At 38.0% G+C, this 13,859-nt stretch overlaps 1 protein-coding gene across 1 annotated transcript in view; it reads right to left on the bottom strand.

The window, feature by feature from the left end:
* Positions 1 to 13,859, bottom strand: part of LOC118650498 (cytosolic beta-glucosidase) — a 118,112-nt gene that overhangs the window by 77,200 nt on the left and 27,053 nt on the right. Inside the window, exon 2 of the mRNA XM_036298942.1 lies at positions 4,899 to 5,126. Within this exon, the coding sequence (XP_036154835.1) occupies positions 4,899 to 5,126 (228 nt within the window). The remainder of the gene's footprint in view (positions 1 to 4,898; positions 5,127 to 13,859) is intronic.

Here is a 13,859-nt window from a genome sequence, read left to right as displayed (position 1 = left end):
CACAATTCACCATAGCTAAGATCTGGAAACAGCCTAAGTGCCCATCAGTAGATGAATGGATTAGAAAACTGTGGTACATCTACACGATGGAATACTATGCTGCTCTAAAAAGGAAGGAACTCTTACCATTTGCAACGTCATGGATGGAACTGGAGAGCATTATGCTAAGTGAAATAAGCCAGTCAATGAAGGAAAAATACCACATGATCTCACTCATTCATGGATAATAGAGACCATTATAAACTTTTGAACAATAATAGATACAGAGGCAGAGCTGCCTCAAACAGATTGTCAAACTGCAGCAGGAAGGCCGGGGAGGTTTGGGGGGCAGGAGGTAGGGGGGTAAGAGATCAACTAAAGGACTTGTATGCATGCATATAAGCATAACCAGTGGACATAAGACATTGGGGGATAGGGGAGGCTAGGGGACTGTCTAGGGCGGGGGGATAAAATGGACACATATGTAATACCCTTTGTAATACTTTAAGCAATAAAAAAAAAAAAAAAAAAAAAAAAAAAAAAAAAAAAAAGGATAGTCCAGGAAGGAGATTTCTATCCTTGGTTCTTTTTTGGTCTTAAAAAAAAAAAAAAAAAAATCAATAACAGTTTCTGGTGTTAATTTATTTAGTTAACATCCCTGCTAAGTGTGCTCATATTTTAAATCCTAAAGTGAACAAGAAATTCTACATAAGCATTCCTTTTTCTTTTATTTCTAATACTTGAGTCTCTTACTAATTACCCGAAACTCGTACTTGTGGCAGATATGAAAATGCACTTGAACAGTAGCGAAATACAGAAATATGTGATTTCAGTTACCAGCTCAATCTCTTCTTATTAAACCTTGAATACTTGACATTTGAAAGAGAAAGACTGTGTAACAATTCCATTTTGTAAAATATTCTTCCAATTTAGCAACACAGTATTTTATAAGCTTCCAAATGTCTTCTAATCAAGCTTTAAAATAGGGAGTCAAACACACATACACACACACAAAGGGGGGTTCTTGGAAAGAACAGTGACACGGGATTTCCAATTTTTTTTCATGCTCCTAGAGAAAATATTTAAACAGAAGAAAAAAAAATCATGGCCTTTCTGAGTTAAAATGGTTCCAATTGCTTCAACAGATCACCGCACAAGAGTGAGCAGCTGCTTATTGAAATTCTGCCTCCTGGAAGGACCTCCAGTGCCCTCTTGTTCATGGAGAAGCCTGTGATATTAATCAGCTTTGGTTTTACAAAAGCTGGACAAACACAAGAAGCTCCGTGCTGGGGGTGCATGATGCTCATGTGAGATTTGCATGAGTGACTTCCCCTCATTGTTCAGATGGCCCCAGAGACTCCAGTCTCACCACCACCCCTCTCCAGCTTTTCTGCCTGCTGCCCTTGAACTACTGGCTTACACTGTTTTCCATGAACTTCTGTCCACCTGAAGTTGGTATCAAGTAGCTTGATATATTGTCATTGGTACATGTTCACCACCCTTTATTTGAAAATCTTGGGGCTCAATGTGCTCAAAAAATTTGGATTGTAGAAAGGAAATACCATATATTAAGTTTAACACCCCTTGTGGTGTCTGAATCAGTATCCCTTAATATTTCTGCAGTAAAATATATAAATATCCTCATCAAGCAGAAGAAACTGAGATGATAAAGATTTTTTCATATCCATTTAGGTCAGCTTTTGCTGCCAAATTAGTTTTAGAACTAAACTCACTAAAAAGGATTCATTATTCAGAGACTTGGATTTTAGAATTTCAGATAAGGAATTATGGACTTATAGTATGAGCTGATGGGTTATGTTTTCATTCTGTTTTTGAGTTTTCTGTGTGTGTGTGTGTTTTTTTTACCAACCAAATGGAAGCTCAGTGAAAACTACAAACTCCTAGAATCATGGATTAAAATAGTGTACAGCATTGTGGTAATAGAGTGTTTCTACTTCATTTTACCAACAAGGCAACTGTAGCACAAATAATACAAGTCCTTCTGTGAGGTTGTAAATGGGTTGAGAAAAGACACTAGGTTTATGACATCAGATAGGGTTGAATCAGCCCTAATGAAACCTGTCATTTTAGCAGATTTATGCTCAGAACCAGGTTACCATGATACCCTCTGGTTAGAGAATTCTCTCACCCATATGACTATTAGGAGCATTCAATCAACAAAAGCAGGCATAAAATAGGCACAGTGAGTGTCTCATAGTACATCTCACTAAAAGCAACCTTTCCTGCCCTGAGAGTGATTTTAATGATTATTATTGACCTTATTTGATTAAATTCAGTAAATGATTACTGAATTCCCCCTGGAAAGGCACTGAACTAGGTCACAGGATGAACAAGACAGAGTTATCTCCCATTATACCATAAGCAATTCAAGGGATTGTCATATCTTCGTTATGAGTACCAAGCACAACCGACACACAGACAATTAATACATGATTGTTGAATTGAATTCAACTCATGTGTTCACAGTCTAACAGGGGATATGATAACACTAAGAGAGAAGAATGTGAGAAGTACCCTAAGAGTTTTACAAAGTTCTATGAAAATAGAAAACAAGATTTCTTTTGTCTAGGAATAGGGGAAGATTTTTAAAAAGAGGAAACATTTGTGTTGGTCTTAACAGGATGGTAGACATTCAGGGGGTATAACTGGGAGTTAAGAAAAGACCATTTCAGGCAAAAGGAAGAACTTAAGAAAATTCTGACAAAGGTGGAAAATTATGTAGTATATTGAACAAGCTGTGGGGTGCAAGCTCAGGGAATTATGGGTCATACACATGGGGGAATTGCATTTTGTCATGAGTCAGGGATGCGTTAAGACTAAGTCAAATAAAACCCAGACTGATATGTGAAGGAGCATAGACTGTACATTGAGGCTTGGGGTGACTAAATATATGTTTAGGTTGTTTTGTTTTTAGCAGGGATGATGTAAACCAAATGACTTGGGCCAAGCTTTAGAAAAATTGTTGTGGTAGCATTTTGTATAAAAAAAAAAATTAAAAGACAAAGAAAGAGAGTGAAGGTAGATAGACTTGTCAAGGATATATCAAAAAGTCCTTCATGAGAATGATAAACACCTAAAGTAGGGCAGAGGCAGAGAAGATGGCTAGGAGGGGAGAAGTTAAAGAGACATAAGTAGCATGGGTCACATTTGACAACCAACTAGATGCAAAGAGAAGATTCAAAGATAACTCTTAGTTTTTAGATCTGGGGGATATGATAGTGCCAGAGAACAGAGAAGCTACAGGTGATGGATTAAGAAGGTAGGAAAGTATGAGTTCATTTTAAAACTGAAGAACAAAATTAACTTTTGTTCAAAATAAAAAATAAAACTTGCTAGTGATGTCAGAAAGAATACATTCAACCAGCAGCAGTTAGTCATAGGGCTAATGTCTTTAGAATCAAGCAATGAACCTGCTAATCTTATGTTTTTCCCATTGAGTAGAGGCTACTCTAAGGCCCTAGGTGACATGTGAGTCTATGAGCTGTGGTTCCATGTCATAAGGTAGAGATTCCACCTGACATAAAATGAGCATTGCAAGTGCACACAGCTATCTAGAAATTGTTATCAGATGTTGTTCTTACTATGTATGGAATCAGATCACTCGCTCACACAGAACCCCTTACTATCAGTGAAGGTTGGAAGTGTGCTGAGGCAAGCGGGTCCTTCCATCAGGTGCCTGCAATTGCCTATCTTAAATGACTCCTTAAATTTTGCAACTTAGGCACCTCCCTTGCCTCACTTCCCTCCAACACTAGGAATAGTGTAAAATCTTTTCTAAGACTAAGTAGCAATAAAGGTTCTTTATTAAGAGGCCATTATGTTGTAGTGCAGGGGTCACAAACTTTCATGTAAAGAACCAGATAGTAAACATTTTAGGCGTGTAGCCTAAATGCTTCAGCCCCAGATGCTCGATTCTGCCACTGTGGTGGGAAAACAGCCATAGACAACATGCAATGATTGGGCATGACTTTGTTGTGATACTTTATTGACAAGAATAGGTGGCAGGCCAAATTTGGCCCTCAGGTCATCGTTTGCCAGCCCTGTTGTGTGGAAGGAGGTAAGAAGACCTTAGATTTAATTTCCAGACCCATCATTTGCAAAATATCTGGATTTGGATGTGTACCTCTGTAAACTGTGATAAGTTTACCTTTCACAAAAAATGTATGATAAATGCCTCATAAATAACAGTCTCTCAAATAGGGCACCATCCTTTGAATTACAAGGCATAATACAAAAAATAGCTAACACTTATCGAATGATTCTATGATATACCAGCAAGTGTAAGGACTACAAAGATTATTTTATTGAATTTTCCAACAACTCTTGAAGTAGGAACAACTATAGTATCCCTTTCTACTTGTAGGGAAATGGAGGCACCAAGAGATGCCCAAGCGATGCTTACATAGATAGGAAGTGACGTACCTAGCTCTTAACCCTGGTACATAGACTCCAGATGCCTTGGTGCTAGCCTCTGTGCTAGTTCATTAGCTCCATGAATTCAGCTTCTATAAAATGCTCAGAATCACCTTGAGTTTTCCAGGGCTTTTCCTAACTCATCCCCATGCAATACAACTGAAACCAATGTATACACAACTCCTGAAAATTCACCTTCAAGTTAACACTCCAATAAGACCTTATGTAGATAAAACACTTATTCCAACCCTCTTCCTGCCCATCTATTCCTTACCCCCTCCCAACAAAGATCTGCAGTTAAGGGAATCCAGAATATTATTGAGAAAGCTAATGCAAGCCCATTTCAAAAAATGTATCCCATAATCACTCCCAAAACTTGCAATTTCCAAGCTACACGGCAGAATAGCATACTGGATTAATTATGCCAGGCTGCAGCAATAACCTTGAATTAAAGCTGCAACCTTCTATTTTTAAGAAACACTTGCCTTTCTGGTTGATGAAACCTGTCGTCCCATCAGGTAACAGACGTGACCAGGAAAGAGAGAAGCGGTAATGAGTCAATCCAAGCTGTTTGATACATTTCAAATCTTCCTCCCACAGAGTGTAGCTGCCACAAGCTACATCGCCAGTCTGGTTCTTGAAAACTCTGTCTCCTCCCTGATGGGTGAATGTGTCCCAGACACTAGGGCCTTTTCCATCTGCATCCCAGCCTCCTGAGAAAAAGAAAATGAAACACTTACACTCTTGACATCCACGGGCATATGTGGAATGTAAATATTTGTCGCCACAAGAACATACCTCATTAACTCAATGTACCATATTTGTAACTTTAAAATATGCTTTTACAATAACATGCGCGAGCCGGTTATGTGTTCTGCTGTCCTTGATCCCTGAAGCGGACTGGTGGCAAATGAAAAATTATTGCATAGTGCTGCCACGTAGCAGGATTTCATGGTTCATTATCTGAGGATCTCCTGGCTGGTCAAGTCAGGCAGGTGCTCGCTCAAAATGTCTGAGTTGAAAACATCTCCTTATGAACATTTCCCTTGGCCATGCCTGACACCTGACACGCCCTGTCCTTGATGTCCATGACCAAGTCCTGAGGTCTTATCTTTGGTCCTCTACACTTGAAGCCTATTCTCCTGTTATTTAACAATTGAGCTTGTGATGACCCAGTCAGTGATTTGTAGGTAAGTTGCTGAGATAACCCTGGTGCCGTACATTCACTCATGTATACAACGTTCTGTGTCAGGCACTGTGCTGAGCACAGGGGACCGGGGGGTGAACTCTGATTGCTTCCTGACCTTGGGGAATTTAGCTATAGGCAAGTGGGAAATAGTCAACCCGAAGGCTTCCGCCAGGTAACCAGGGAGTGGCCTTTATCCAGATGTTGGATCAAGTCAGAAATCTCTTACAGAAATGACTTAAGACTGAAGCATGAAAGAAATGCTGGATTATCAAGGCGGGGATGGCTGGAAGTTAGAGAAAAGGAGAGTTAGGATTTGACTAAACTCAGAGGTAAGAGAATGTTGCACATTAGAGGAACAGAAAGTAAAAATTAGGTTAGATTCATTAGGTTCATATAGAAATTTTGTTTAAAGAGGTAGTTAGAATACATTTTATAGTATAAAGAATTAATTCTTTTAAAAAATCCCATGACTCCCTAATTCCCCTTCAAAGTGGACACCCTGCAGACACACTCATATACTTTCACAGAGAGATTATATGAGGCAAGGAATCTATAATATATTGAGGCAGTATCGTCTATTATAGCAAAATCCTGGAAACAACTTACACCCTATCAACAGTAGGACAGATAATTAATTTAAGGTGTATCAATGGAGAGGAAACACTAATCAACACTGAAAATGGATGAATCAGAGAATAGATAATAACCTCCTGCTATGGTCTGAGTGTTCTCCTCCCACCCAAAATTTGTATGTTGAAATCCCAATGCCTGATGTGATCAATTAAGAGGTAGGTCTTTGGGAGGTCATTAGGTCATAAGAGTAGAACCCTCAGGGATAGCATTAGTGCTTTTACAAAAGAGGCCACAGAGCTCCAGAGCTCCCTCTGCCATTTGAGGATACAAGTCTATCTGTGAGAGAAGGCCCTCACCCAGCCATGATGGCAATCTGACTTTGAACTTCCAGCATGCAGAACTATGAGAAATAAATGGTTGTTGTTTATTAGCCACCTAGTCTGTGCTATTTTGTTATAGCAGATCAGATGGACTAAGCTACCCTGAAAATTATAATGTTCAAGAACAACAAAAGGGCAAAAAATCAAGATTCAAAAGAATGCCCAGCCAGTTCATAGACTTATGAACTGAGAAGTCATGGTCCCATTCCCCTTCAGAGCACATACCCAGGTTGCAGGCTCAATTCCCAGTAGGGGGTATTCAGGAGGCAGCTAGTCCATGATTCTCATTACAGATGTTTCTATATCTCTATCCCTTTCCCTTCCTCTCTCTCTAAAGTCAAGATATATATATATATATATATATATATATATATATATATTTCAAAAGAATGTATACAGGGGTGAATAAGTGGAGTAGAGATGTTTTCAGGGCAAAGAAACTATTCTGTGTAATACTGTAATGATGAATACATATCATTAGACCTTTGTCAAAACCATAAATGTGAACTTAGTTAATAATGTATGAATATTTCTTCATCAGTTGCAACAAATGTCCCACACTAATGCAAGAGGTTAATGGTGGAGTAACTTGGACAATGGGTTATATGGTAACGCTCTAGACCAGCGGTTCTCAGCCTGTGGGTCGCGACCCCTTTGGGGGTCGAACGACCCTTTCACAAGGGTTGCCTAAGACCATCTGAAAACACATATATAATTACTTATTGTTTTTGTGATTAATCACTATACTTTAATTATGCTCAATTTGTAACAATAAAACGGGGTTACCACAACATGAGGCACTGTATTAAAGGGTCAAGGCATTAGGAAGGTTGAGAACCACTGCTCGACCATCTGCTCTATTTTTCCACAAACCCAAAATTGCTCTAAGATAACAGATTTCACTCTGTCATTTCAAAGAGTATAAATATATGATATGTTTATCATGTTTTGTATATTTAAAAATACATGACAATCCATGTATTTTTAACATATACATGTGAGACAAACATATAGCAACATGCCTGGGGATTATAAAATTAGGCTAGTGGTGACATTTGATTTCCAGATCCCACATTCTTAACTATTATACCAGATGGGGGGAAAAATATATAAAAAAAAGAACAAGAGAATCAGAAAAAAATACACACATATAAATGGTAAGAAAAATAAAAACATAAAATAAGTTGGTAGGACAAGGTATAAATGATCACTTATGAGAATGCAAGTCAATGATCTAAAGTCCTCAGATAAAAGAGAAATATAGTCATACTAGATTTTTTAAAAATTTTACTTCAGTGACATGCTGTTTACAAATTCACCTATATTTCTATAAAATATATATATAAATTGGGAATCAAAACATGAATAAAAGATATCCCTGCCCTCCAAAAAACAGCTATGGACTGCAAGGAATAAAGCATTCGTGAAGATAATGCGGTCCCTACATAATGACAACACTGTTTTAATGTGCATGCATCTAGAATCTAGTTTCAAAATATCTGAAGCAAAAAGTGACAAAACTGAAAAGCAACATTGACAAACCCACCTCATCATGGGAGATTTTATTCAACATATGAGTTTTACCAAAAATTACTAGTAAAAAAAAAACAAAATAAAATGTTATTCTTGCACAAATCATTCCAGAAAATAAAAAGGAAGAGTTCCTCAACTCATTTGATGTGGCTAGAATAACCTTGATGCCAAAACCTCTCTCAGTAACTGAGAAAGAGAGAATAAGGATGACATATATGAACGAGCTTGATCTAATGGATATAGATGACACTGCGCCATAACGAACACCACTACTGAAGAATACACTCCATTCTCTCCATTCTTCTCAAGCAGACAAAACCATTATGAAAGTCAAGCACAAATTGATCCATAAATAAAGACTCCATAAATTTCAAAGTGTTGGAGAAATGACTATGACAATCTCTAATACACTGTGCAAGAGTTTACTAGTAATGTCTGAAGAACATTAGAAATCCCAAAAAGTTCAGCTATCTGGAAAGGTACATCTGAACAACTTAAAGAAGGCATTATAGTTGTCACCAGAAACCATAAAAAACTAACTAGCAAAAAATAAGTATTAAGATATTGTGGGATCTAGTTTAAAATATTTAGAGAGAAAGCTTTAATGCGCATATTAGACCAGAAGTAAGCCTCAGAGTTAGTGAGCCGAGTATCTCACTTTAAAGATATAAAGAACAAAGAGGAAGAGGGAGAAGAAATGGAGGAGGAGAAAAAGGAGGAGAAAAAGGAGAACGGAAGGTGACATAAGTAGGAGAAACATAAGATAAGATCAGAAATAATAAAATAGAAAACAAACCAGGATAGAGATGATAATCAAAAACAAATAGTAGTGTTTTTTTTAAAAAAAAAAAAAAAAAAAACAAGTCTAACAAAATATAATAAACCCTACAAAATAAAATTTTAAAATGAGAAATAAAATTTTAAAGTATTAGTAATGCAAAGGAAAAAATAGCTACAGAAACTACAGCAATTATACTGATAGAAGAGTGTATTGTTTCTAAAACTTTTAAAAACAAATGTGAAAAATTATATGGAAATGATAAATTCTAGATATTAAAACATCAAAATTGGCTCAACTAAAAGTAAAACAATTGAAAGATCTTTTTAAACTATTTAAAAATTAATCAGTAGTTTATATGTTCCACAACAAAATGCCATGCCAATTGGTTCTACCAGTACAACTGAGTTCTAGTAAATAGGACTCTTGCCAAATAGTTCAGAAAATAAAAAAATACAAATCAAAAAGTATCTCAACTCATTTTATGTGGTTAGAATGTCCTTGATTCTAAAATTTTTTAAAAAAATGGCCCTACCAAAAAAAAAAAGCTATAAGCCAATCTCACTCGTAAATACAAAAGTAAGTAGATAAATGGAAGACTTTTTAAATAAAAAAAAAAATCAAAATGGAACTGCAAGAGATAAAACTACAATATCTAAGAGGAAAAATGTGCCAGATGGAATTAATGGTAGATTAAACATCACAGAAGAAAAGATTAGTACATTTGAAGACAGCAATAGAAACTTTTGAAAATGAAACAGTATAAAAAAGACTCAATATAATAGAGGATCAGTGACTCATGGGGCACCTTCAATCAGCTTAATATGCATGTAATTTGAATATCCAAAGGAAAAGAAAGGAAGGACACAGGAAAAAAATGTTGGAAGATGAAAACTATAACACCCATAACTCCAAAATCAATGAGCCCCAAGCACAAAACAAATGAAGAAAAATGTGCCAAAGCACACCATAATCAAACTTGCTCAAAACTGGTCATGAAGAGAAAAATAACCAGAGGGAAAGGACATAATGTCTAGGGGAACAAAAATCAAAATACTGTAGATTTGTTGTCAAAAAAAAAAAAAATGCAAGCATGGAAACAGTGGAGTAACATCCTTAACATAATGAAAGGGGAAAATCTGTCCAATTAGTCTAACCCTGGTAAAAATATGTTTCAAAAGTAAAGGCTAAATACTTTTCCAGACATACAAAAGCTCAAAGAACTCCTCACCTGAAAACCTTCCCATAATAAATTTTAAAAAGTCCTCAGGCAGAGATACCAGATGGGAATATGGATCTACACAAAGAAGAGCACCAGAAATGGTAACTACATGGGTAAATATGTAAGATATTTATTATTTAAATCTCTTTAATAGATAATTTATTATTTAAAGAAAACTAATAATAATGTAGAATAGCATTGATAATATATGAACTAGTAAGTATAAAATGCATGGTAGCAGTAGCACAAGGCCAAGAGAGGAGAAGTGGAAGTATGCTGTTATAAGAGTCTTTAATTATATCACAGGCTAGTAACATAGTGTTAAAACAATGTCTTTGATTACACATGAAGTGGTATAATACCACTTGAACTTTGACCAATAATTTCATTAAATGTAAATGAGTCTATACAACCCAATTCAAAGAGATCATCAGATTGAATAAAAAAACTAAACTTAGCCATATACTACATACAAGAAACTCACTTCAAAAATAAAGACAAAAGGTTAAAAATGACAGTTTGAAAAACATGTACCATGCTAACACTAATCAAAAAAAGCTGTTGTAGTTCTGTTGATACAAGTGTAGATTTCTGAGCAAGAATATTATCTATATTCTAGAGGCCCAGTGCAGGAATTCATGCACAGGTGGGGTCCCTTGGGGTGGCTGCTGGGGTCCAGCCCCAGCAGGTCCAGGGGTTCCCAAAGGTGTGAACAGAGTCGGCGAAGAATGAATGACACGGAGGCAGTGTTCAGGTGATCATCATAGCCAGGTTCCTCTCTTTATTGTCATCTAGCATCTGTATTTATACTATTTCGTCCCAATCCTATCCATTCTATACAAAAGGCCAGGGGGCTTCCCATCTCCATTCCAAGGTTACTCTATTGTTCCACTAAGCTACAGGAAGTAACTGAAGGAGGTCACTCCAAGCAAAGATCAAAGTGACCAACCACCCCTCTGGGGAAACAACCTTTCTCAGGGAGGTGGTCATGTTTAAAACACATAGCTGTTAAGAGGGGAGCAAACATATTAAGAACAATATGCCATATATGCCAGGTCCCTTGAAACATCCCTGCAGGGACTGCCTCAAGCAGCCAGGGTAGATTGGCTTCCAACAGGTGGCCTGCGGGGATCGAGTCCCGAGTCCCGGACTCCCCCAACCCTCTTGGGATGGGAGCCAGATGCAGTTCTTGTGGCTGGTAAGCGCTGCTGTGGTGGTGCGAGCCTCTCCCAATCAGGACTGGGACAGGCCCAGCTGGGCCAGGATGAGTGGGGGCGGTAGGCAGGACCGACCGAAAACCTAACCACTGAACAACCGGTGGACCAGTCGCTATGATGCACACTGAGCACCAGGAAGCAGACATTCAATGCAGGAGCTGCCCCCTGGTGGTCAGTGTTCTCCAACAGCGGGAGCGCCACTCAACTTACCTACCCTTCCAGGCAGCCTACCAGCCCAGCAGCAGCCACTCACTCCATCAGTAGTCCTGCAGGTCCAATCTCCAGAGAACTGGCCAGGTACCAAAGGACCGGTGCCACCAGCATGATCCTGACAGTGCCACTGGACTCCTGGAAGTGGCCTCAGGCACTTTGGGGCCGCTTCCCCGTCCTAGACGCTCCACAAGGAAGTAATGATATAGAAGCAGCCGCCAGGTGGCACCGGACAACCAGCGCAAATGTCAGTGGGAGGGATCCAGATCCTGAGCTGGCAAGCGCATCCCACCACCCACCCAGAGGGCTGATGGCATCCTGGTCCCCTCCCCACCCCCCTTGGGATGGGCACCAGACACAGGGCTCACGACTCGTGAGTGCCACTGCAGTGGTGCGAGGCTGTCCTGATAGGGACTTACTGGATGCAAGCCACAGCAGCTGCATTGGGGCCAGGATGAGCGGGAACAGTAGGTAGGAGCAGCAGGCGGCGTTGGACTGCCAGTTTCAGTCCGATCCCCACAGGCCACCCCGAGGGACCCCACCCATGCACGAATTCATGCACCGGGCATCTAGTCAGTGATAAGATATTGAAGGGATCAATTTATCAAGAGGATTACATTTTTTGAAGTCATTTTTCTGAATTCATGCTAAGTGAAATAAGGCAAAGACAAGTATCATATGATCTCATTCGTATGTGGGATCGAATGAACATACTAGTAATAAAATGTTGGATAAAATAGATCCAGATACATAGAAGCATGGAACAGACTGTGGAATCTCAGAGGGAAGTGGGGTGGGGGTGGAAAGAGATCAACCAAAGTACTTGTATGATATATTCTTAACCCATGGACACAGACAATAAGGTGGTGAAGGCTTGGGGTGGGGACGGGGGACTAGAAGGGGTCAATGGGGGGAAAGGGGCTCATACTTTCAACAATAAAGATTTTTTTAAAAAAAATTATTTATTGAATTTAGAGAATAAGAGGGAGGTAAGCACAGAGAGTGAAAGGGGGTGGGAGAAGGGTGAGAGAGAGAGAGGGAGAGAGAAATCAATTTGTTGTTCTACTTATTTATGTAATCATTGATTGATTCTTGTATGTGCTCTGACCAGAGACAGCATCTGAAACCTTGGTGTATTGGGATGACACTCTAACCAACTGAGCTACCCAGCCAGGACAAGAGGATTACAATTTTAAGTGTTTATACACCTAATAAAAGACATTCAAAACACATGAACCACCTCATTCTTTCCCTTACAAAATAATACACAAATCCACAATTATATTTGGATATTTTGATTTAAAGACCAACAACACTATAGAAAAATGGCCCAAAGAAGCAAATAGTTCCTTCACAGAAGGAGAAACACATGGCTAGCAAACATTTTTAAAAATGTAAGACATCATTAAAAAACTGGGAACTGCAAATGAAAACCACTATGAGATACCATTCTACACCCACACAGTTGGCATACATTTAAAAGTTGGGCAATATGAAGCATTAGAGAGATTATTGCATAGCAGGAATGTTTATACACCATTGGAAGGAGAACATTATGGAAATAGCTAGTAAAGTTGAAAGAACACATATATCAAAACCCAGTGACTCATGTACCACCATATACCCTGTTTCTACAATGTAGACCAGGAGATAGATAAATAAATATATTTATATATATATATATATTCGTGATGCAACAACAACAAAATCCATGTTGGTAACTGCCAATTTCCTTTGTCAGGACAATGAATCAGTGAAAGTATAAATAAACTAGAGCATAGTCATATACTGAAAGACTATACAGGAGCAAGAATGAATGAACAACATCTACACAGATCAACATGGATAAATCTCCCAAATAAATTATTGAGAGGGAAAAACAAGTTGCAAAAAATACACACAATATATTCCCACTTATACCATGTTCAAAACATGTAAAATTAAATAAAACATTTTAGCTGTGCATTCTCATGTGCTAAAATCATAACAAAAAGCAAGGAATTGATAAATGCAAAATTCATACATTTGGGAAGAGGATTAAGGAGGAAATATTAGAGAAGGGTTCTAGAAATATGGTGACTAGATGAATATTAGTTTTATTTCTATACTATACACATAAAATATAACTTATTTTATCTATCTTTATGATACATTTCATTGTTTATAATAAGCACAATTTTTGAGTCTTAGCTCTCTGTCAGTTCTACACGAACAGCTTATATCAACCACCTCATTCTTTCCCTTACAATAACGCTTAGAAGATGTCCTATTATTATTACTAATAAGAACAAAAGGAAACTAAGACTCAAAAAGATTAACTTTCCAAGATCAGATATCACATAGC

Source organism: Myotis myotis, unplaced genomic scaffold, assembly GCF_014108235.1.
Source record: "Myotis myotis isolate mMyoMyo1 unplaced genomic scaffold, mMyoMyo1.p scaffold_m19_p_1, whole genome shotgun sequence".
Taxonomy (NCBI): Eukaryota; Metazoa; Chordata; class Mammalia; order Chiroptera; family Vespertilionidae; genus Myotis; species Myotis myotis.
Note: the sequence above shows the minus strand (reverse complement) of the source record. Positions and strands in the feature narration are given on the sequence as shown.